We start from the raw sequence: 26,364 nt of genomic DNA, 5'->3' as shown, positions 1-26,364 counted from the left end.
AAAATCCATACATTCTGCTAACAACAAACTGGCTTTGTATTTCTTTCAGTAAAGAATCTCCACAGGGCCAGGAGAATTCCTATTGATGGTAATGGTGTCATTTCTTGTTTTGCCAAGAACCCTTTTCTGTATTTGCAGCCCTATCAACATCAGCAATACTAGACTATGAAGGAAGCCTTTGTTGATAGTACCATAGGGTCTGTTGCCTTTGAGTAAATGAATAGACCTTATTTATCAAGCATGTAGAATTTATTTAAAATACTAATTTTAAGGGAAGCAATAGAAGGATGTACGGATTTCCCATGCATTGCAAACCCAAAGTAATAATATCACAATATTAGCAATATTGAAAACTAGCTTTGTCTTCATATTCATTGTAGTACCCAGGATAATTACATTCCTCTCCTCAATTCTATTTTAATCTGAAATACAAACAGCTTAAGCTTTACTTGCCTTGAATCATTATTACGGTGTGGTTGAGCCATCTGTGTGTTTTTATTCTGCTCAGAGCTCCAAGGAGTAGTTTTGAAATTTAACAAGTTGGGAGAAGAATTCCTGTAGCGCAAATTCAGATATAAAGTGACATCTAAAGCCCTGCAAGTTTTTATGTTATGTAGGAGCCTTTTTCTTTCTTAGATTGAGTTGGGAGTGGGAATTAATCTCACCTTCCAAATCATCTACAATTTCAAAAACTTTCAGTCCTGAAACATATTTCCTGCCAAATTTAGCTCAGTTTATGTGTAATCCCCAATGTTCTTCCTGTTGACTTCTGATATTGTGGAATTGGCATAATGGTGGACTGTGTTTGTTTAAAAGGGAAGCTATTAAGTAATTCTTGTTGAGAGACTTAAAAGCTTAATATATGCACACCTAACGCTTTCATGTTGATGTCAGGGAGAACTGCAAATAATGCATTCCTATGACTTGCGCTAGATTCAACTAGGTTCACTGTGGCAATGCTTGCATTTTTACAGATGACCTAAATAATCAATTTTATATTATAGCTTTTAATTAATATAAAATAACTGCATATTTTTAAACTGTATAATTTTATAAGCTTTGACATAAGTATACACTTAGGAAATCATCATCACAATCAAAATAATTAACATATCTGTGTCACACCAAAAATTTCCTTGGTGCCTATATAATCTCTCCCTCCCATATATTTAGACCAACCCTCCTTCCCCCATTCCCAGGCAACCTTGGATCTTCTATCTGTCTTTATAAGTTATTTTGCATTTCCAGAATTTCATATAAATGGCATTGTACAGAATGTACTCACTTTCTGCCTTCTTTCACTGAGCATAATTATTCTGAAAGTCATCTTTGTTGTCACATACATTGATGGCTGAATAGAAGTTGTAAGAGAGGGTATCCTCACCTTATTCCAAACATTATAAGGAAAATACAATTAAATATGAGGATAGCTGTAAGTTTTAAGTACATCATCTTTATTAAATTGATGAATTTTCCGTCAAAGTTTAGTTTGCTAAAAGAATAAATGTTGAAATTTTTCAAATGATTTTTTTGTATTGATGGAAATAATCATGGGATTTTTCTCTATTAGTCTGCTACTTTGGTAGATTACACAGATTGATTTTTTAAAATATATTTTTAATTGATTTCAGAAAGGATGGAGGGGGAGCAAGTGATAGAGATATCAATGATGAGAGAGAATCATTAATCAGCTGCCTCCTGCATGCCCCCGACTAGGATTGAGCCCACAACCTGGGCATGTGCCCTGACCAGGAATCGAACCATGACCTCCTGGTTCATAGGTCAATGCTCAGCCACTGAGCCATGCTGGCCAGGCCACAGATTGATTTTTTTTTTTTTTTTATGTTAAACACAATTTGCATTCCTACGGTAAAAACCTACTTGGTCATGATATATTATGTTTTATGTAGATCACTAGATTCAATTTGTTAAAATTTTGCATCAAAGTTCATAACAGATACTGTCTATAAGTTTTTCTTCTTCTAATGTATTTGTCTGGTTTTGTTATCAGAGTAATGTTGGCATCATAATATGAATTGAGAAGTATTCCCTTCTTTTCTGGAGGAGATTATAGAAAATTACATTATTTTCTTCTCTAATATTTAATTTCTACTAGGGTAGATTTTCCTAATGAAGTCATCTGGTATTGAAGTTTCCTTATGGAATGATTTTAACTACACATTCAATTTCTTTAGTAGATATAGAACTATATATATTTTTACAGTGCTATTTGACAATTTGTATCTTTTAAGAAATCTATTCCATCTAAGTTATCTAATTTATTGATATGAGTTTGTTCATAATGTTCCTTTATACTTACAATTTACATAGGACCTGTAGTTATTTTGCCTCTCACATGCTTAATGTTAGTACATGCTTCTTGTCCTACAGCTTATTCAAAAATGTTGTTTAGTACCATCTTAATGTTAGTTGGTATCTTCTCTCTTTTCCTGGCCAGAAGTTTATCAATTTCATTTATCTTTACAAAGAACTTAGAATTTGGTTTTATTGAATCTCTCTAAAGTTTTTATTTTATATTTCTGCTCCTCTTTCTTAATTTCTTTTTCTGCCTATTTTAGGCTTAATTTGATCTTCTTTGTCTAGTTTTTGAAAGGTGAAAGCCAAGGTCATTGATTTGAGACTCTTTTCTAATAAAGGCATTTAGTGCCATAAGTTTTTCTCTAAGTATTTCTTTGGTCACATCCTATAAATTTTGTCATGTTGTTTTTGTTTTCATTTAGTTCAAAATAACTTTTAATTTCTTCTTGTCCTACAGCTTATTCAAAAATGTTATTTAGTTTTCAAATACTTTGTGATTTTCCAGATGTCTTTCTGTCACTTATTTCTAATTTAATTTCATTGTGGTCTAAGAATATACTTTTATGATTTGCTTTATGGCCAAAATATGGCCTATTTTGGTAAATATACCATATACACTTGAAAATGTGTTTTCCACTATTGTTGGATGAAGTATTCTAAAATCTCATTTAGGTCAAATTGGTTGGTCATGTAATTAAAATGTTCTGTGTCCTTACTAATTTTCTGTCTGTTTGTCCTAGCAATTATTGAGAGAGGGTTATTGATATCTCTGATTGTTACTGAGGACCTGTCTCCTTTACCTTTTCATTCTATCAGTTTGTACTTCCTATATTTTAAAGTTTTATTGTACAATGCATAAATGTTTGGAATTGTTATGTTCTCTTGATGATTGGACACCTTTATCATTATGAAATGACACTCTTTATTCCTGGTAACTTTGTTCTGAAATCTATTTTGAACAAAATATACTGTGTGTGATATTAATATAGCTCTCTCTCCAGCTCTCTTTTGATTTGTTAGCATGGTGTACATTTTTTCAATACTTTTACTTTTTTTTTTTTTTAATATATTTTATTGATTTTTTACAGAGAGGAAGGAAGAGGGATAGATAGTCAGAAACATTGATGAGAGAGAAACATCGACCAGCTGCCTCTTGCACACCTCCTACTGGGGATGTGCCCGCAACCAAGTTACATGCCCTTGACCGGAATCGAACCCGGGACCTTTCAGTCCGCAGGCCGACGCCCTATCCACTGAGCCAAACCGGTTTTGGCACAATACTTTTACTTTTATCCTATTTGTAGCTTCATATTTAAAGTGGTTTGCTGGTACAAAGCCTATATTGAGATTTATTTTTTAATCCAATTTAATATTTTCTACATTTTAATTGGGATATTTAAGCCACTTACATTGAATATGATTATCAGTATGATTGAGTTGAAATAAATCTTACTAAGTGATTTTATTTGTCTATTCTGTTGTTTATTCCATCTTTTCTATTTTTCTGCCTTATTTTGATGGAGTATCTATCTTTTATGATTCTAATTTTATCTCTTTTGTTGGATCATCACTTTACATATAAGAACCTTACAACAAGATACTTTTATCTCCCCTTCTTGTCCTATGTCCTATTTACTGCCAGACATTTTACTTTACCTTGTGTTATAAACCCAAAATACATTCTTGGTATTTTTACTTTTCAGTCAATTATCCTTTTAAAAAACTTTAATAATATCTTTCATAATGAAGCACATATTTATCATTTCTGATGTTCTTCATTCCTTTGTGTAGATGAAGATGAAGATTTGCATTTCCTATACTATTTCTCTGCATAAAGGCCTTTTCTTATTATTTTTTATAGTGTAGATCTCTGGTGATGGATTATTTCAGTTTATTATGTCTGAAAAGTTCTTTATGTTGCTTTCATTTTAAATGATATTTTTACTGGGTATAGAATTCTAGACTGACATTTTTTCACCAGTTTTTTTTTTTTTAAGGTGTCACTTCAATTTCTTTTGTCTTTTATTGTTTCCAATAAGAAATTTGATCTAATTGTGATTTTTATTTCTCTGTATATAACATATTTTTTTTCTCTGGGTTATTTTAAGAATTTGTCTTTATTGCTGATTTTAAGTAACTTGATTATAACATGTCTTGGAAAACTTTTCTTTAGTTTTCTTGTGTCTTATTTTTTTAACTTATTGGGACTTGAGTTTATACTTTTTATCAAATTTGGAAAATCTTCAGCCATTATTTCTTCAAATATTTTTCTGTTTCAATCTCCTTTCTTCAGGGAATTTAATTTCAAGTATATTAGGCTACTTATATTTGTCATACAGATCCTTTATGCTCTTCATTTCTTCTTTTTTTGTATTGTTTTCTTAAATTTTTTTTTTGTTACATTACAGTTGACATACAATATTATAAGGTTTTCAGGTATACTGCATACTGGTTAGACATTTAGATAATTTAGAAGTGATCCCCTGATAAGTCTAGTACACACTGGGTACCATACATACTAATTAAAATATTGTTGATTACTAGTATATCCCCCATGCTATACTTTCCATCCTGTGACTATTTTGTAACTGCTAATTTCTAATTCCTAATTCCTTCAACTTTTTCACCCATACCACTCACCCATTCTCATCTGGCAACCATCAGTTTGTTCTGTGTTATCTATGAATTTGTTCTTCTTTTGTTTGTTTCTTTGTTTTTGTTCTTTATATTCCACATAAAGTGAAATCATAAGGTATTTGTCTATCTCTGTCTGACTTCTTTCACTTAGACTAATACGCTTTAGGTCCATCCATGTTGTGACAAATGATAAGATTTCATTCTATTTATGGCCAAGTAATATTCTACTGTATATCTGTACCACTTCTTCTTTGTCCAGTTATCTATAAATGGACACTTAGGTTGCTTCCATATCTTAGCTATTATAAATAATGCTGTAATGAACATACGAATGCATATATCCTTTCAAATTAGTGTTTTGAGTTTTTATATATATATAAATACCCAGAAATGGGATTTACTGGTTATACAATAGCTATATTGTTAATATTTTGAGGAATCTCCATAATATTTTCCATGGTGGCTGCACCAATTTACAATACTATCAACAGTACAAGAGGGTTCCTTCTTCTCTGCACATTCACCAACACATGTTGTTTGTTGGTTTATTAATGATAGCCATTATGACAGATAATATCACATTGTGCTTCAAATTTGCATTGATTAGTGATACTGAGCATCTTTTTATATGTTCATTGGCCAGTTGTATGTCCTCTTTGGAGAAATATCTATCTGGGTCCTCTGCTTATTTTTTAATCTAATTGTTTGTTTGTGTGTGTGTGTTTAGGGGGGTATTAAGTTGTATGAGTTCTTTATGTATTTTAGATATTAACACCTTATTAGATATATCATTGGTGAATATCTCCTCCCATTCAGTAGGTTGTCTTTTCATTTTGTTGATGGTTTCCTTTGCTGTGCAAAATTATTTTCCTTTGATGTAGTCCCATTTGTTTATTTTGTCTTTTGTTTTCCTTACCTGAGATGACATATGAGAAAAAAAATATTGCTAAGAGAAATATCAGAGATTTTACTGCCTATCTTTTTTTTCTAATAGTTTTATGGTTTCAAGTTTTACATTTAAGATTTTAATCCATTTTAAGTTTATTCTGGTATGTGATGTTAGAGGTGGTCTAGTTTCATTTTTGCATGTGTTTATTCAGTTTCCCAGCACCATTTATTGAGAGACTATCTTTATCCCATTGAATATTTTTGCCTTTTTTTGTCATAGATTATTTGACTATACAGGCATGGGTTTTTTTTCTGAGATCTCTATTCTGTTCCATTGAATTATGTATTTTTTATACCAGTACCATTCTATTTTGATTACTATGGCCTTGTAATATAGTTTGATTTCAGGTAATTTGATACCACCAACTTTATTCTTCTTTCTCAAAATTGCTTTGGCTATTTGAAGACTTGTGGTTCCCTATAATTTTAAGATTATTTTTTCTACTTTTGTGGGGAAAAATGCCATTGGTATTTTGACAGGGATTGCATTGAATCTTTAGATTGCTTTTGGTGGTATGGATATTTTAGCAATGTTAATTTTTCCTATCCATTAGTATGGTGTATGTTTCCATTTATTTATATCTTCTTCAATTTCTTTCTTCAGTGTCTTACAGTTTTATGAGTATAGGTCTTTTACCTCCTTGCTTAAATTTATTTCCAGGTCTTTTATTTTATTTGATGCAATTTTACATGTGTTTTTTTTTCTAATTTCTCTTTCTCTTTTGTTACTGGTGTATAAAAATGCAACCAATTCTGAATATTAATCTTGTATCCTACTACTTTACTGAGTTTATTTATCAGTTCAAATTGTTGTTGTTGCTTTTTTTTGGGGGGGTGGTGGAATCTACAGGGTTCTCTATATATAATATCATGTAATCTTTTTTCCAATTTGGATACCTGTTTTTTCTTTTTATTGTTTACTGCTGTGGCTAGGACTTCCAATACTGCAATGAATAAAAGTTGTGAAAGTGGACATCCTTGTCTTGTTCCTGCTCTCAAGAAAAAAACCTTTTAGCTTTTCACCATTGTGTATGACGTAGCTGTGGGTTTGTCATAGATGGCCTTAATAAGGTTGAAGTAAGTTCCCTCTATTCTCACTTTGCTGAGAGTTTTTATTGTAAATGGATGCTGGATTTCATCAAAATTTTTTCTGTTTCTATTGATGCAGAAAAGTCATGGTGATATGATCATAGGATTTTTATCTTTCATTTTGTTTACATGTCAATTGATTTGCAGATATTGAACCAACCTTACATCCAGGAATAAATTCCATTTGATAATGGTATATTAATTTATTGCTGAATTTGGTTTGCTAATATTTTGTTGAGAATTTCTTGCATCTATGTTCATCAGGTATGTCATCCCTATTTTTTTTTTGTAATGTCTTTGTCTGGTTTTTGATCAGGGTAATGCTGGCCTTGAAAAGTGAGCTTGTGAGCCTTCCTATTCTTGAATGTTTTGAAATAGTTTGAGAAGGATAGATGTTAATTATTCTTTGAATGTGGTAAAATTCACCTGTAAAGCCATCTGGTTTAATACTTTGGCTTGCAGGGAGTTTTTGATTACTGATTTGAGTCCATGAGCAGTTATCAGTCTGTTCAGATTTTCTGTTTCTTCTTGTTTCAGTCATGGAAGATTGTATGTTTCTTGGAATTTATCCATTTTTTTCCAAGTTCTTTAATTTGTTGACATATAATTTTTCATAGTATTTTCTTATAATCCTTTGTATTTCTGTGGTGTCTGTTTTCACTTCTCTTTCATATCTGATTTTATTTATCTGGGTCCTCTCTCTTTCTTTTATTGATGAGACTGGTTAAAGGTTTATGGATTTTGTTTATCTTTTCATAGAACCAGCTCTTGGTTTCATTGCTCCTTTTTACTGTGTTTTTGGACTATTTCATGTATTTCTGCTCTGATCTTTATTATTTTCTACCTTCTACTCATTCTGGGCTTTGTTTGTTCTTTTTATTCTAGCTCCTTCAAATGTAAGGTTAGATTGTTTATTTGAGACTTTTTTATATTTTGTCTTTTTTTCTCTGTGTTTTTCATTTTTAATAGTTTCTGTTACTGTGTCTGCAAGTTTACTAATTTTTAAATTTAATATTTTATTAGCTATTAATTTCATGCAGTGTATTTTCATCTCATATCTTGTAGTTCTCATCTCTAAAAGTTCAATTTGAGTCTTTTTGTTTGTTTGTTTTAATCTTTATTGTTGAAAATATTACATATGTCCCCCTTTTACCCCTGTTGACCTCTTCTAACCCACCCCTGCCCTCAGCCCCTGGCCTTCACCACCCTATTTTCAGTGTCCATGGGTTATGCATACAAGTTGTTTGGTTGATCTCTTCCCACCCACCCTCCTCCCCTACCTTCCCTCTGAAGTTTGACAATCCCTTCAGTGCTTTTATGTCTCTGGATCTATTTTGTTCATCGTTTACTCAATTTCAGTCTTTTTAATTTTCCATGTGCCTATTTAACATGTTCAATCTTTATTCCACCTTCTTAAACATGTGGAACAAAGTTATAACAATTCTAATATCTTTGTCTACTAATTCTATCATTTATGGTATTTTCCTATTGCTTTATTTTTCTCCTTATTATGGGTCACATTTTTCTGCTTCTGTGTATACTTGCTATATTATTTTTTTACTGTCTCTGTAACTAGCTAATACACATTTAGTATCTTTTAAAAAGCATAACTTTATTATCTTATAGTTCTGTAGATTAGAAAATCTCAGGGGCTAAAATCAAGTTGTTGTCAGGGCTGCATTTGTGCCTGGCAGAATCTGTTTCCTTGCCTTTTCTAGCTGGCTGCATCCCTTGGCTTGTGGACCCTTCCATCTTCAAAACCAGCAATGGTGCTTGAATTCTTCTCACATCAAATCACTCTAACATTTCCTTCTGTCCCCTTTTAGGAATCTTGTGCTTATTTTGAGCCCCTTGGAATAATTAAGGGTCATCTTTCTATATTAAAGTCAACTGATTAACAACAACACCAAAGCCATTTGCAGCCTTAATTCTTCTTTGCCATGCAAAATAATTACACTTTTAAGGATTAGCCTTTCACACCTGGTGTTTTTATTGGTTGCCAGATACTGTGAATCTCACCTTTTTAGGTGCTGGATATTTTTGTATTCCTATCAATATCCTAAGGTTTATTCTAGGATACATTGACGTTAATTGGAAACACTTTGAACCTTTTGAGGCTTGAGTTTAAGCTTTGCTATTAGAGATCAGAGTAGTCTTTAGTCTAGGGTTAATTGTGCCCTACTACTGGGGCACAATTCTTAACATTCGTTCTGAATATTCTGTCCACAACCTCATGAATTTTCAAGTTTTTCTACGCTAGTTGATAAGGTAACAAACTCTTCCCAGCCTTTGTGATCTCTATGGAGTATTCCTTCTGATCTTTAGGGTGGTGCTTTTTCCAGCCTTGAGTATTTTCCTCACCTACACACACATACACTGATCAGGTCCCAGCTGAAGACTCGAGATGTACTCCTATTTCTTTTTTTTTAAATATATTTTATTGATTTTTTACAGAGAGAAAGGGAGAGGGAGAGAGAGTTAGAAACATCGACGAGAGAGGAATATTGAACAGCTGCCTCCTGCACACCCCCCACTGGGAATGTGCCCGCAACCAAGGTACATGCCCTTGACCGGAATTGAACCTGGGACCCTTGAGTCCGCAGGCCGACGCTCTTTCCACTGAGCCAAACCAGTTAGGGCAGAGGTGTACTCCTATTTCTGAGATCTGTGTGTATGTGTATATGCCTGTTAGTGTGTGTGTGTGTGTGTGTGTGTGTGTGTGTGTGTGTGCAGTTCTCTTTTGTCCAGTATTCTGCCTTGCAAACTCTAGTGGCCTTGGCCTCCTCAAACTACCAGCAATATCTTTACTCAGGAAGACTGCAGGGCCCCTTCAGGGTTCCTCCTTCCTGTGCTGTAACCTGGAAACTCTCTCATGGCATTGCACTGGGAAATTATATGACTCATCCTGTTCATTTCCCCTCTCTCAGGAATCTTTGCCTTGCACTGTCTTATATCCAATGTCTGAAAAGTATGTTTCATATATTTTATCTGGCTTTTTAGTTGTTTAGGTGGAAGAGTGTATCTGGTCTTTGTTACTTTCTCCTTGCCAGGAGTAGAAGCCAAACATTTGTGTTTTTTTGCCACATATTTTATTTTTATAAGGGCAACAATGGTATCAAATATTTAACAACGGATAGGTCTTGGGCACTAACTGGAGGCTGGCCTGAAAGAATGATATGGCCACACTTGTGTTTTCCAGCTAAAGGTCAGTTCTGTGTACTGGGGAAACCCTATAACCCACCCACTTCAGGGACTTGTCATTGACGATCCCAGTGAGACAAAACGAGCTTTGCAATAAGACTAACCTGGTTTTGAGTTTGGACTCTTCCATTTCTAGCTGACAGTTTGACTTACATTTCCTCCGTTCTGTAAGTCTCCGCAATCCATTCGGTTCCTCATGGCCAGACACCATATTTTGCTAACAGCAGACTTTTACTCAGAAGGCAGTTCACCCGAGAAAAAGAGACTGTACCTAGGAGCTGTTTATGGGGAAAGGATCTGAAAGGATCAGCACAGAGGTGGTGGGTTGGGAGAAAATTGGGTAGTGGTCACCACAGCTAAGAAACCATCCAGGCAGTATGGTGTGGAGTCAGTCGGAGAGGAGCTGGTGCCCACGGCCACAGGAGAGGCCAGTGCAAGGCATGCCAGCCCCAGCAGGTGTGGAGGAGTAAGCGGGGAGAGGCACCCCAATTCAGTTAAAGGACCTTGGCAGGAAGTTGTCCGACCTGCATCTCCTGCTCACACCTCTCTGCTTCTGAAGGTGAAACAATACAGAGCTGTCTTGGCACAGTTCCTCAACAAATGATGGCAGAGGGCGTCAGTGTGAGGGACGCTCTGTGGGACTTGATTTCTCTGATATTGTCCTTAAAGATGAGGATTTACCCCCTACACATCTGACTTTCTTTTTATAATCCACTGTGAATGTGTCAGTCTTGTAACTGTATGTACAGTCAGCCCTTTCATTTTCTTTGGGGATGCTTTCCAACAAATTAAGGTACTCTATTTGTCCCTTAAATTTTCTCTGAAAATTTTGATCCTTCTGGAAGCAATAAGCCTAAACACTTATCTATTTGTTTTCATTCAAACTTTTTCTCTTTTATTATATTCTATTGTAGTTTAACTTAGCTCTGTGTATTCAACAAATACTTTATGCTGAAATTACTGGTATTCACTTCACTCATGCCTCTGTCCCATCCCTCTGTGATGGGAGGAAGTTTTCAAATTCTTTTGACTGAGTTAACGAATGTATTTGGGAAAATGTGACCACCTGTTTTTGTTGCAACCAAAACAAACAAATAAAAAACATAAATGCCCAAGCTAATGTTCCTATTCTGACGTTTCTGGCCCATGTGACTTCTCCATTCATCTGCAACAAGCATTTACAGATTAGCTAGCCCTGTACCCCTCGCTGACAAGGCTATACTTTGTAATCTCAGTCTTCCACACAGTGTAAACTCCACCTGATCCAGAATGGTGCTGGTGTTAGGAGGAGGAGCAGGACGTACAGTAACATATACAAAGAAAGATAATAAAACACCCAACAGTCCTCTGCCCTCACAAAGTCATGTGAGCCCTTGCTGGGTGGCTCAGTTGGTTTCTCGTCTTCGTGCATCAAAGGGTTGAGGGTTCGATCCCCATTCAGGGCGCATACAGGAGGCAACTGATTGATGTTTCTCTCTCTCTCTCCCTTCCTCTCTCTCTCTCTAAATATCAATAAAAACATATCCTCGGGTAAGCATTTTTAAAAATTCATTTGATAAACGCAGTAAAAATAACTGTGGTTGAAAGTGTGGCTCCAGCCCCGAAGGGCAGCCACGCTGTGACTTGGGTATGTATTTACAAAGTGTTCTGTGCTTGGGTTTGGAGACATAATGGCTCAGCTAGATAGATGCTTTCAAAGCGGAAAACCACTTGTAATTCAGAGTGTGCTTGGGCTGTTTTCAGGATGATGGCCTGGATGCTGTGTATGCCTTCCTAATTCCACTTTCTCATGCAGCTGTGTGCTCATGTCTGTGTCCCAGTGCACTGAGCACCTTGGGCCCGGGATCCTAACATATCCCTCTGCCCCAGCCTCTAGCACATTGCCTAGCAACCTTGTATGATTAAATATGTTCAGTGAGCAAATATCTTAGAGGGACTTAGGGCAATGTGCCACTCACTCATCAATTTTTTCAGAAATAAAACTTAGTAGATGACCTCAACATGCAGAATAGCATAGTTCTGCTGAGACCAAGACCCTTCACTATGGGTCATAGTGAGAAGAATGAGAAAACACACACCCACATCCATTCTTCCTCCCTCTCACTCTTTTCTCCCCTCCCTCCTGTCATGCTTATGTATATACTTTAAAGCACAATAATATGTGAAATAATATATTGAAATTTCTTTTCACACAAGATAAGCACTTAGCACCATTGTGGAGTTGCAGAGGTCTTTGAAATAGAAAATTCTAACTGTAATTTACATTTGAGTAGTGATTTTTTTGTTTGTAAATTTCTGGCACACAAATGCCAGTCACATAATTTGGCATCCCTAATAACAACGAACTAGGCAGTGCAGGTAGCCTTACCTCTGAGATGCGGAACCTGGGATAGACATGAGACTGGACCCCAAATATTGTTCATCCCAGCTTTTCCCCTCTGCCCTTGCCTCCCTGGGCACTGTAGACAACCAGACCGTTACTGCAGCCAGGGCAGTATGGCCCACAACCTGCCTCTTTTCCATTTGGTTTTTTGTTTGTTTGTTTGTTTGTTTGGTTTTTGTGTATATATATATAAATATAGAGAGAAAGATAGAGAAATATCAATGATGAGAGAGAGTCATTGATTGGCTGGCTTCTGCATGCCCCCTACTGGGGATCAAGCCCACAATCAGAATTGAACCTGGGACCCTTCAGTCCACAGGCTGACACTCTCTCCACTGGGCCAAACCAGCTAGGGCACCTCTCTTCCATTTGTAACGATGCCATTTGTAAAAGCCTCAACTTTCTCATTCATCTGTGAAAGGGGGAAAAATCGTGGAGAGCTGTAATGAGAACTAGCTTATTAAATGGTTGAAAAATATTTTTAAAATATAGTATTTTGTAACAATTTAAAGCCTCTGGGAATGAGAATGAGATGTAGACCCCCGAATGAAGAAAACTTTCTCTGAATTTACAACTGGACAGGAAGTTATTTCAAATGAAAATAATTCAAAACAAGTCATTAAGAAATGCTGTGTGATTTATAATAGCCAAGACCTGGAAAAAGCCCAGGTGCCCATTAGTAAAGGAGTGAATAAATGGGGTACATTTATACCATGGAATACTATGCAGCTGTAAAAAATTAAAATAAGGAACTCTTATCTTTTGTGACAGCATTATTATGAGATTATTATGCTAAGTGAAATAAACCAGTCAGAGAAAGACAAGTATCACATGATCTCACTTATATGAGGAATTTAATAAAGAAAATAAACTGACAAACAAAATAGAACCAGAGCCATGGGTACATGGTACATGGAACAGACTGATAGATGTCAGAGGGAAGGGGTTGAGGGGACTGGATGAAAGAAGGTGAGGGAATTAGCCAAAGCACTTATATACATAGCCCAATTGACATAGACAACAATGTGGTGATGGCCAGAGGTAGGTGAGGCAGGGACTGGGAGGAGGTGGGTAAAGGGGATGGGGAATCAGGCCATCTGTAATAGTGTCAACAATCCTATATAATAAAAGCCTAGGTGGCCTCACGTGCAACGTCATCACAAGATGGCCACCACAAGATGGCTGTCAGGGGAGGGCAGTTGGGGGCAACCAGGCCTGCAGGGGAGGGCAGTTGGGGGCAACCAGGCCTGTAGGGGAGGGAAGTTGGGGGTGACCAGGACTGCAGGGGAGGGCAGTTGGGGGGGACCAGGCCTGCAGGGGAGGGCAGTTGGGGGCAACCAGGCCAGCAGGGGAGAGTAGTTAGGGGAGACCAGGACAGCAGGGGAGGGCAGTTGGGGGCGATTGGGCTGGCAAGTGAGGGCAGTTGGGGGCAACCAGGCCTGCAGGGGAGGGCAGTTGGGAGCAATCAGCCCGGCAGGGGAGGGCATTTGTGGGCGACCAGGCCAACAGGGGATGGTTAGGGGATGATCAGGCTGGCAGGCAGAAGTGATTAGGGGCAATCAGGCAGGCAGGCAGGTGAGCAGTTAGGAGCCAGCAGTCCCGGATTGTGAGAGGGATGTCCGACTGCCAGTTTAGGCCTGATCCCACAGGGGTCCCAGATTGGAGAGGGTGCAGGCCAGGCTGAAGGCCGCCCCCCCACTGTGCATGAATTTTGTGCACTGGGCCTCTAGTAAATAAATGAAAGAAAGACAGGAAGAAATGATCCTCCAAGTATACTGCACTCAGACAAAAAGCTGAGTTATGTTTCAGTGGCAATTTGTTAGTGAAATTATTTCTCCTTAGCTTACTTCTCTGAAAAGTTAGCCACTGGAATCACTCAGGATGTTGCCAGAATGAAAGACTACCAGAGAGCATGATTTGGCCTTGGTGCTTTCTAAATTAAAATACACACCAACACGTAAATAATTAAATCTGGCCAGGGCCTCAGATATAATGAAGTTTTTTAAAGTCTGGTGCTGCTCTATTTTAATTTATTCTTGCGCTCACACAGCATTTTGGTCATGTGTACTGGTTTGTAGCCTGGGAGCAATAGGCTATGCCAGTGGTCGGCAAACTCATTTGTCAACAGAGCAGCAAACCACGGCGGCTCGCGAGGCTATACCATTAGCCTAGGTGTGTCTTAGGCTATAACCTCTAGGTTTGTGTAAGCACACACTGTTTGCATAATGACAAAATCACCTAAAGATGCATTTCTTAGAGAGTATCCCTACCATTAAGCAGCATATGAATGTATTAAAAACACGTGTGTGTGTGTGTGTGTGTGTGTGTGTGTGCCTATAGGTGTGTAAAAGCTTAATAACATAGACATATTCGTTTAAGTTAAAAACGTGGGATTACAAAGGGGAAAACTAAGTTTAAGGGGAAAGCAGATAGGCTGAGTATATGAATGAACACACAGTTGGCATGTATGGTTTTAACACCTAACCTACCTGGCACAAAAAACAAAGAGAAAACAGCTCTGAATTCTGTAATTCCCATTTCCAGACACAGAGAAATGCTTTGGGTCCTTGGGGAGAGAGAAGCTTTTTTCTTAAGATTAAACTGGGAGCGATTTCTCCTGTGGGGAAACCATGTGGCACTGCCTCCTCAGTTGTTTTCCTAGAAGACCCTCCTGATTTCCACCTAAAGAATCACTTATTGCCCTAGCCCATTTGGCTTAGTGAATAAAGCATTGGCCTGTGGACTGAAGGGTCCCAGATTCAATTCTGGCCAAGGGCACATGCCTGGGTTGTGGGCTTGATCCCCAGAAAGGGGCAGGCAGGAGGCAGCCAATCAATGATTCTCTCTCATCATTGATGTTTCTATCTCTCTCTCCTTCTCCCTTCCTCTCTACAATCAAAAAAAAATTTTAAAAAAGAATCACTTCTTGAAATTAGAATCTATATATACAAAAGCCTAAATGACCAAATGACCAGTAGCTATGACGTGCACTGACTACCAGGTGGCAGATGCTCAACACAGGAGCTGCCCCTGGTAGTCAGTGTACTCCCACAGCGGGATCGCCGCTCAGCTGACTGACCTGTCCCAGTGGCCCACCAGCCTGGCAGCAGCCATTCACTCCCTCAGTAGTCCTGCAGGTCCAATCTCTAGAGAACCGGCCAGGCACCAACAGACCAGCGCCACCAGCACAATCCCAACAGCACCGCAGGCCTCCTGGAAGTCAGCCTCACTGTGGCTGCTTCCCCTCCCTAGACACTCCCCAAGGAAGAAACAATATGAAAGTAGCCGACAGATGGCTCTCGAAAACCTGCATGAATGTCAGTGGGACGGATCTGGATTCCAGGCCAGCAAGGGTATCCCACTGCCTGTCCGGAGGGCCAATAGCATCCTGGGCCACACACCCCCACCCTTGGGACCCCACCTGTGCATGAATGCATGCACCAGGCCTCTAGTAGATAATAAAATATTAACTTAGGGAGCAACAGAAAATTGGCATATGCCTTTTTTTTAAAGGAAGGCAATGTTGTATTATGTATACTGTATAACACACATCCATAGTTGTACACATCAAAATATATATAATATTCATCATTAAAGGGATAGCTAATATGCATCTAGTGGTTCCATTGTACCAGCCACTCTTTTAAGCTCTTTACGTATCTAACTCATTTAACCCTCACAACCACCCAAAAGGTAAGTATGGTTTTTAGTTCTCCTTTTGAAGATTAAGAACCCATATGTAGAGAAGCTAGTCAGTTGGGCAGGAGGTTGAACCAGCCTTTGAACCTGGGATTCAGACTATCCCTCATCTGTCTTTCCCAGAGAAAAGATTCCCTCCCCTTTCTTTCCCTCTTAAACTCTATTTCTTGCCCCTTATTTCCTCATTCGTACCCATAATCTACATTTCCTTTATTTTTTCCATTTCCTGTCTCTCCATCTCATTCCTTTAAGATCAGATCTGTGTTTCTGCAGCCATGGGCTGCCAGGAGGGTGAGTCCGAGTGCCATCTTACAGAGATGTGTTAACCAGCGCTCAGAGAACAGTCCTATCGATGGACTCTGTGATCCTGAGCGCCATCTCAATCCTTGTGCCTCTCTGTCTCATTATCTGTAACATGTAAGTAAAATCATCAACATTTTCTAAGGATAATAAGAGGCACACCCAGCAGAAACCCTCAAGGCTCCCATTGTTCAGTTAATGAAGTGAATATAAATGCAGACGTCATTTGCTCTAGAACCTTATGTGAATTTACATGGTGATATTGTGGATTGAACAACCAAATATTTCATAGTCTTGTCCCTTCAGTGTGAACTCTGTAAATTCTGTGAACTTTGTAATTTATTTCATTCATTTGACAAGTATTCTTTTAGGTGATACTATGTTGGAAGGACTGTGTTGGACATGGTAGATAAGGTGATAAGTCAGCCAGTTGTCCTTTCCCACACAGTCTAGTAGAAAAGTTAAATTAATACTAGACTACCCAGTTATTTAAAAACAGCATGTGATTTGCAGTTTCCTTTAGGAGCGCTCATGGTGTGTTTACTTTTAAAATAGCCTTATTTTCTTTCCCAAGTCCACAGCTCTGTGCTGATCTTATTTAAAGAGACCAACTCTGTATTACTTCAATGCCTTCAAACAGTAAGTTTAAATTGAAACCTACATAAATTGTTTAAATAATAAGATGTGAATGTTTTCTTTGAACCTAAATATTGAATAAGCTTTCCTTTGTTCTTGTTTAAATTTATGAGATGTTACCTATCTCCCAGATGCTTTTAAACCGAAACCAAGGTCAATAAATGAAATCAAAAGGTGATCCCCTCCATATTGCCTTGGAAAGATGCAGGTTTCAAAGGGGAGATCACTACAAAGATGTTTCTGTGCTGGGAAATGCCACCTCTGCTGTCATCCCTACTGACTGTAGTGGGCTTGGCATCAATGTGACTCCAGGCTATTATCCTGACTTCAAAGGAAGGGGTCAATACAACAAAGCAAGGAGGCATTGAATGCCAGAAAGAAATATGTTGACATAAATTATTTAGTCTTTCACCGTATACCTAGAGTATCCCTCCCACCTTAGAAAGACAGACAGATAAATGGAGAAATAGGTAATTAGGATGATCTAATTAGGGAGTGCTTTTAGTGTGCTTGACTGAATATTCAAAAATATTTCTTAAGATTCAACAGTGTTTTTCCTCTCCTTTTGCTCCTCTGCCATGAGCCTGTCAGGACAAAGCGAAGAACACCAAGTGCCTATTGGGTGCTTTTTAAAAAATCATTATATAACAGTCCTGCTGTACAAAGTCACATAACATAGTACAGAGAGAAAATTAATCATCAGCTAATGAGATAGAGATGTAAAAAGAAGTTCGAAAGAAGTCATTTAGAGGCCCCAATTAGAGTCTGGTCTCATGGGTTTTCTGTGGCACCACTGGCTGATTCCAGATCCAGGGGTATGAGAAGGGCGTGGGGAGAGGGGTGGAAGGAGGAAAGGGCAGAAGAAGAGGGAGGAAGATATAGAAGCTATAGCTTCTGGGCACACAAAGAGGCTTTTGCAATATTCCAAACGAGAACCTAAATAACAATGGGGACAAAAATGATGATGTAGAAAACCATTCAAAGGTAGGTTTGTCTGAAAAGTCTTGGCATATGATGGTTTTTAAACTAGGAACTGAGAGGAAGGAAGAGTACCATTGAAGGAAATAGGAAGACCCTCATCTCACATTACTTAATCTGCTCAAGCGTGACTACCAGGAATGGTAGGACGCATGGCCCAGATATTGTAAATGATTTGCTATGGAGTACATTCAGACAAGGTGTAGAACAAGTGAGCAGGTACCAGTGGGTCACAAAGCAGGGAAAGTGAATTAGCATGAGCCTCCAACACAAGTAATTAAGAATAACCACACATGCAATGAGACTTGGCAATGGCCCTTAAAACTGGAAGTCAACAACAAGGGTTCAGAAGACGTCAATGTTAGGGAGGGTGTCTAAATGGATTTATCTAAGAGGATTTTCTGTGCTTCTGTGGCTGAGTCTGACCTGCAAAGAGAAATGTGCTGGTGAATTAGAAGGGGCAGGAACTTTAAGAAAGAGTTGTCTTACCAATATATAGATATTGAGGGCCAGGAGGGAAAATTTGAAACAGGAAGAAAACCTATGAAGACAAATTTTGGAAAAGTCAATGGAAAATGCAAACTCTTTTATTTTGTTTCAAAATGTCAACCTCAAAGTTGCTTAATGGCACCCTGCAGAGACAAGACTTGTGATTTACTTGAATTAGGTTATTAGACCTGTGTCAGCTGTGACAGGACCGTGGGAAAGATTCATGTAACAACGTGATGTGAAGTTTTCAACACAGGCCTAACACAAAGTAAGCCTTCAAACATGACCATGGTGTTTAGTTCCAAGTCCATAAAAAACAGATAAGGTTTAGGATTCAGAAAGGTAGAGAGCACTGCTAATCTAATAGGTCAGCTTCTACCTGTACCATTTCTGGTGATAATCTTAGATGTCTTCAAAAGTGGGTTTTAGAGAAGGAGAGTCATTGCATGGGAAGATTAAAAGAAGCAGGGTGGTGAGGCTGGCTGAGAGAAGACTGGCTATTCTTGTGAGCTTTCTTAAGGAATCTGGTCAATAATGGTAGGAAAGAGAAGTACCTGTGAGCATAGCCCAGGAATGCAGAATAAAGGCAATGGATTTTACTACAGGATATCAGGTTTTGAGTCAACAGATGAGGGATAAATCTCTCATTGGAAAAATTAATAGAAAATAAAATGGGCCATTTTGGGAGACAGTGAATGTATTGTGACTAGATGTGTATTGAGGAAGACAGGATGGAGTGATGGAGAACTCAAATGCACAGTGATGAAGCAGCAGGACTCTTGATTCTAATTCCAGCTCCACTCTTAACTAGACTTTGGGCAAGTCACTTACCTCCCTGGGCCTCAATTTTCTCAATCAAGGGGGTAGGATTAAGAAATGTCCAAGTCTCTTTCAGCTTTGAAATGTCAGGATCTTTGGTAACGCCCAATGTCCTTTGCTTCCTGTCAAAGTGATCCCCTCCATGCCTTACTGATATGTGCTGGCATGATTTTTATTCCTGAGCTATGAGGCCCATTGCATCTGGAGAGTGCATTTCAGTAGGTTCAGGAAACACAGAGTGACTTACTCTGAATGTGACAGCTCAGGCCTCTGCACAGAATTGCTCTGGTGTCAATTCAAGTCCCTGGCCCAGTGTAAGTGAATTTCATAGAACATTTGTTAGGCTTTCCCCTCCTGCCCACTCAAAACAAATCTGGTTCTGATTGCATGCTTCGTGTGCAGGTTGCTGGAAAGATCTGACAGACTCTTTTCAGCAGTCAGCTCTTCTCTGCACCAGTTTTGGTTAGAATTTTTGAAATTCTCTTCATTGTGTGTTGTGTCATCTTTTCAAATATGGACACATATCTCCCCACTCAAGTCAACATTACTTAAGTATCCATTGAAGGTTGCAATCCTCTGTTTGCTATCATTGCATCCCTGGTCAAAGGAGACAGGGATTTACTGACAGAATGAGGTCTTTGTTTGTAGTGTGTGCACAGCAGGGCTCCAGGAACTCACTTTATTTATTTTTTTAATATATTTTATTAATTTTTTTACAGAGAGGAAGAGAGAGGAGAGGGATAGAGAGCCAGAAACATCGATGAGAGAGAAACATCGATCAGCTGCCTCCTGCACACTTCCCACTGGGGATGTGCCCGCAACCAAGGTACATGCCCTTGACCGGAATCGAACCCGGGACCCCTCAGTCCGCAGGCTGACGCTTTATCCACTGAGCCAAACCGGTTTCGGCAAGGAACTCACTTTAGATATACATTTTGGGTTTCAATGGAAGACACATCTCCCCACCTCTGGATCTTTTTAGAAAGATCACCAAAGAGTTTTTAATTTTACTTTCTTAAAGATTCTGCTTGTTGGCATTTACTTATAAGTACACTATTATGTTAATTTATAATCTGAGTGGTTAATTTGTCCTCAATAACTAGGTAACAATCTTCAAGGTTTGTCTTTTCACAAAGGGGAAAACATAAGAGCAAGTCTGCCTCCTGGGGACTAGTTTTCAACATTTTTCCAAAGAGAACCTTTAGAATATCTTTGCATTGCTGATTCTGATGGGTATATTTGGGGAATACCATTTTTATTTTCCATTTGCATACACAGAAGTTAACCTTTTTAAGACTCAAGTCATCTGTCACCCACTCAAGGATTCCTTCTACGATACTATCCCCCATTTAATTTCTTAGGACTGCCACAACAAAGTACCACAAACTGGGTGGCTTAACCCAGAAGCATCTTCTCTCACAGTCTAGAGGCCAGAAGCCTGAAATCAAGTATTGGCCAGAGCCACCCTCATTCTAAAAGATCTAGGGAAGAACTTGTTTTATGCCTTTTTCTTAGTTTCTGTTTGTTGCTGTCCTTGGCATTTCTTTGCTTGTAGCTCCTGATCTCCAATCACTGTCCCATTGGCACATGGAAGTCTTTCTGTCTGTCTGTCAATGTCTCCTCTCTCTCTCTCTTTTCTTTTTGTTTTGTTTTGTTAATCCCCCCTCTCAAATATTCAATGGAGAATATTCAATGGAGAATATTTTTTCCATTGTTTTTCAGAGAGAGTGGAAGGGGGGGATAGAGTAAGGGAGAGAGAGAAAGAAAAACATCATGTAAGAGAGACACATGGATTGGTTGCCTCCCACACAGGCCCCAATCAGGGGCACGGAGTGAACCGACAATCCAGGTATGTGCCCTTGACCGGGAATTGAACCTGTGTGCAAGTCCGGTGCTCTAACCATTGAGCAACTGACCGGGGCTCTTCTCTTTTTATAAGGACACCAGTCATATGACATAGGGCCCACCCTAATTGAGTATGACCTTATCTTAACTTGATTACACCTTTTAAGACCCTATTTCCAAATATAGTAACACTAGAGGCCCATTGCAGGAAGATTCCTGCAATAGGGCTTCCTGCCGTGGTCTGCTTCCCTCCCTTCTCCGCAGCCCCGCTTGCTTGCTTCTCTGCAGCTTCACTCCCTTCTGCAACGCTTGGCTTCCTTCTACACTGGCTCAGTCTTCGCTATGCTCTTGGATATGCAAATTAACTGCCATTTTGGTTGGGTTAATTTTCATACTTGCTCCTGATTGGCTGGTGGGCGTGGCTTGTAGCTGTAGCAGGGTGATGGTTAATTTGCATATTACTCTTTTATTATATAAGATTCACAGGTACCAGGGGAATTAGGTCTTCAAAATATATTTTCAGGAGGACAAAATTCAACCCATCACAGCCCCCAACCCAGACTGGTTTTCATGGCCCCTTCTCTGTGTTTCCATAGCACCTCTTATTCAAATGTCTCACAAAAGTTGTCATACTGTATTGTCGTTTTCTGGTTAGTTGTTTCTGCCACTGGACTCTCACTTCCATGAAGGAAGGACTCATACTGTGTAATGCCTTTTCAGACAAAGCACCTAGCAAAACATAGAGCAACCAGCAGGCACACACATGTTTGTCACAGGAAACACTTCGCCATCGTCATCATGATCCTCTATGTGTATACAATGTCATATTTATTTTCCATAACATCTATATGTATTAATGTTGTAAGTAATTGCTACCATTTACTGAGTATTTACCATGTGCTGGACATTTAGGTTAAACATTTTGGTTTTTTTAATCCTTGCAAGAATATTAACATTTAAATATGATTATCCCCACTTTATAGATAGTATACTTGTAAATCAGGCTTAGAAAGATTACTTGTCACAAAGCCAGGGCATGGCCGACCCAGGACCTCATCACAGGTGTACTGGACGGCAGACTCAGCCCCTTAGCACTTTGATAACTCTTTCGCACAGACTGACCTCTCTGATGCCCCCATTTTGTGGAGGAAGCTTGTCTGGTGTTCATGTTCGCATTCACCAGATGAAGACCCTGGGCCCAGAGAGGTGAAGGAACCAGCTGTGACCAGAGCCTTTTCCTTCAAGGTCACCTTTATAAAAATGGCTTTTCTTTGTTGATCATGAAATAATTGTTAAGAATATTTTAGAAAAGGAGGACATGGAACTGAAAAAAAGCATTACTTTAATAGTTCATGACCTTAACTGACGGTCGAATAGGGCTTGGAAATTGCAATGGGACACCGTTGTGAGAAACAGTTTCTCCATCCTGTTCCAGGAAACAGAATGTCCTGTGTATCTTGTGGTTTCATGTTGAGTGACGATAGATCATATTTTGAGTCAATAATTCTTCTGGAGAAGGGAGAGGAGCCACTGCAGGTGCGTCAGAGCCTCTCTGTCTGTCCCTCTGCCCGGCACAAATCCTGGGCGCTGCTCCCACGTGTTCAGCCTCTCCATGCACTTGAGGTCTCATCTGGGTCTCATGGAGGAGGAAGGAGGCCCTGGAGCCCTGCCTTTTGGGACCCAGCATCCAGCTGGGCTTGACACTGGTCAGGCTCTGCCCTGTGTCCCAGGACAGATAACTGGAACTGCCTCCATCCCCAAACCCCAGGACTCGGTTCTGGTGTCTGGACCCTGTCTTGCTTCCCCAGTCTGAGTCACAACTCAGTTAACCTGCATGATTACCTGGTATTTCTTGACCTGTGACTAATGTTATTGCCAAACCTCGGGTCCCCCTGAACTGAGTCAGAACCCTAGACTGGGAGGATTCAGGCCCAGTGACATGTGCCTGGGACCCCCTGGCACACTGGCCTGCCTAGACTTGTCCTGTGTCTGCTGCTCACAATCCCTACCCAGGACTAGACGTGTAGTGCTACCATTGGCTTGATTGCTGCCTCTCTTGTATTTTTCTCTTAGAGCACTGTGTCCTACTTTCTGGGCCAGACTTGATCCTGGCACTGACAACTTCCCTGTGTCCCCTCAGCTGCAGCCCAGCCTAGCCCAGGATCCACACTTGTACCTAACCTAGTTATGCCCAGCCCTGACTGGAGGCAGGCCTCTATTCTTCCAAACGGAGTCTAGTTCTCACCTCAAATGAGACTCTTTGCTAAGGCAGAAAAGGGGCAAGCCTTTTAAGGTCAGCAGACAGAAAGAGAAGGAGGGAGGGAGGGGAGCCCAGCCGGCATGGGCCTCTGGCCAGGCCAAGTGCACATCTGACTGACCTTCAGTTGCTTTCACCCCAGAGAGAATAAGGCTGAACCTACTAGCTTGAACGGCAGGGTGGCTTCTGATCGGACCTGACTCCCATGGCTCCTCAGAATATTGTAGCCACACTGCTGAGTGCCCACTTAGGAAACAACTTGGAATTCCCAAACCACTCAGGCTCTCCTGGGAAGGTCCTTCCTGGATGGCTCTTTGAATCCTTTGAGCCTCAGATCATATTTTAGCTCTTCTCTTGAGTTTGGTGCCCATCCTTTTTGCTCTCCCCAAACCTAGTCGTTTCCCTAGGTGGGAACATATTACAGTTACCTCTGTCACTCCAGATCCTGGCAATAGTATGTGCCCAGTAAATGAATGAATGAATGAATGAATGAATGAATGAATGAAACCACCATGCCTCCAAAGCCCTGAATAGAAAACCCCAACTGCCCTCTGAAAAATGCCCATCTAATTGTTAAACACCGGACTCCGTATGAACCAGTGAATGGGATATGTGTTTCTGTTTTTGTCTTGTTCTGTTGGGAAAAGACAACTAAAAAGAAACATTGCTGAGCTTTGGCCTTGCTGCCTCTGTGCCTATAGTCAGCAATACAGAGAGGAGCTGACAGGGCCGCAGTCCTGGAAATAAATAACCCTCCCTCTTGTTCAAGTGCAGTTTCTAAAAGAAAGTTCTACCATATACTTAATTGGATTCTTTCTTGCTGCAATTTAAGCCTTTTTCTTCTTTTCCCCGAGTGGGATTATAGCTCATTATCTCTGAAGTTCACAGGGACACCTTTTCTAAGCAAGGAACTGACTTTCAGAGCAAACATTCTCTCTTCACCTTTGTCATCCTGTGTGTGTGTGTGTGTGTGTGTGTGTGTGTGTGTGTGTGTGTGTGTGTGTGTGTCTTTCTCAGACCTTCGAAAATAGTGCATTGGCTTTAAGGAGTTAGTACATAGTAGGTTCCTGTGCTGTTCGAGAAAGTAATTTTCATCTGTTCATATACTGTTAAAAAGTAGTGGTACTTAAAAAAAAAAGTTTAATCCTTCCCTACTTCCTCAAATACTGAATTTCAGATCCTTTGAGGTCCAACATAATTTAGGTGTTAATTCCTTTCTAAGCTCTTTTCAAGCTAGCTCTCTCACCATGTAGATTCCATTAAACCCCAGAGTCTCTTCTCCAGGCATCTCAGAAAAAGCAAAGTAACGCATGCTGTACATTAAAATATTTTGCTCAGGAGTAGTGTCTTTCATTTTCCTTTCTGACTATTTATTTATGTGCCCTTCATAAAGAAAACGTAAGTCTGTTAAAGCCAAAACAGCCTGCAGGCACTGGGCTTCTCATCTCATTTGTGGGAAACATCTGGTTAATATCATTCACGGGGCTCTCATTTCAGGGTTTGCAGCCCTGAGCGGTTTCAGCCTTAAATCACCCTGGATTGGCAAACAATAGTGAGGGACAGGCCAGGAAAGAGACAGGCAAAGCTTATGTTTGGAACGAGCTTAAATAAAGGCATAAACATGCTGATATTCCCATTTTTATTTCTAATATATTCATCGTGAAAGCCAGTATGTTATTTCAGTGATGATGACATTGAGAACCATTGTGTTCTGGAACTTTTCCTTTAGAATTGGCCTGGGGATCAGAAGGCTACGTCTTGATTTCTTTAAAGAGTAAATTTCTAGTCGTGGTGTGTATTAGGTGAATGGTCAAGCTGGGTCATTCTAGGAGGGAACTTTGAAGTAGTTAAAAAGAGACCTGTTTAAACATGGAGCAGAGACCTGGCTCTAGTTCTCACTCTGCCATGTTTGCTTTGTGATGCTGGAAATGTCACTGAATGCTTTAAGCCTCAATTTCTTTACTGGTAAAGTGGGAATAAGATCTATGAAACTATGAGGATCTCAAATGAATAACCCAAGTTTGAGTCTTGTCTCTGTTACTTCCAAATGTTTATGTCTTGGGTAAAACCTTGGTTTTGAGCAACATCAGCACAGAGCCCTGGAGTCTGGAACGCTAGTGCTCCAGGAAATTCTCCAGTCAACAATCCCCATTACAGATGAAGAAAATGAGAATCATAATTATGGAGGAAGTGACTAGAATGCCAAGGTGGCTACTTTCAAAGACAATGCTCATTTTGCATTTATATTTAGGGTTAAAAATAAATAAATAACTATTTAAAATAAAATAACAGCCTCACCTAGCTGGTTTGGCTCAGTGGTCTGTGGACCTAAGGGTCCTGGTTTCAGTTCCAGTCGAGGGCACGCACCTTGGTTGCAGGCTCCTTCCCGGCCCTGGTCGAGGCTTGTGTAGGAGGCAACCAATGGATGTGTTTCTCTCACATCAATATTTCTCTCTGTCTTTCCCTCTTTCTTCCACTCTCTCTAAAAATCAATGGAAAAATATCCTCAGGTAAGAATTTAAAAATAAATAAATAAAAACATAACAACAACAACCTCATTTTGCTGAAGCCCTGGTGATACACTATCAAATTAAATGGATTTAATAAATGGGACAGCAGTCCTCCTGGGATTATAGATCAGCATCACCCTGCTTATTCTGTGCGGCTCAGAGGAGGGGTGGAATATCCAGGGTGGCTGGAGTAAAGCTATCATAAGCCTTTTCCCAGAAAGGAAAAGTGTATGTGGGTCCTTCTGCATGCTCTG

General features: G+C 39.4%; 1 protein-coding gene across 5 annotated transcripts in view; it reads left to right on the top strand.

Annotated features, from left to right (window-relative positions):
- ENOX1 (ecto-NOX disulfide-thiol exchanger 1) overlaps window positions 1–26,364 on the top strand; it is a 598,797-nt gene that overhangs the window by 410,507 nt on the left and 161,926 nt on the right. The window contains exon 2 of one of the 5 annotated variants that reach the window (XM_080662710.1): window positions 17,151–17,215. The exons of the other annotated variants lie outside the window; for them this stretch is intronic. Within the exon in view, the coding sequence (XP_080518836.1) occupies window positions 17,203–17,215 (13 nt within the window). The 5' untranslated portion in view covers window positions 17,151–17,202. The remainder of the gene's footprint in view (window positions 1–17,150; window positions 17,216–26,364) is intronic. 5 annotated transcript variants of the gene reach the window in all.

This window comes from Plecotus auritus (genome assembly GCF_963455305.1).
Source record: "Plecotus auritus genome assembly, chromosome: 3".
NCBI lineage: Eukaryota > Metazoa > Chordata > Mammalia > Chiroptera > Vespertilionidae > Plecotus > Plecotus auritus.
This window is presented reverse-complemented; position numbering and strand designations above follow the sequence as displayed.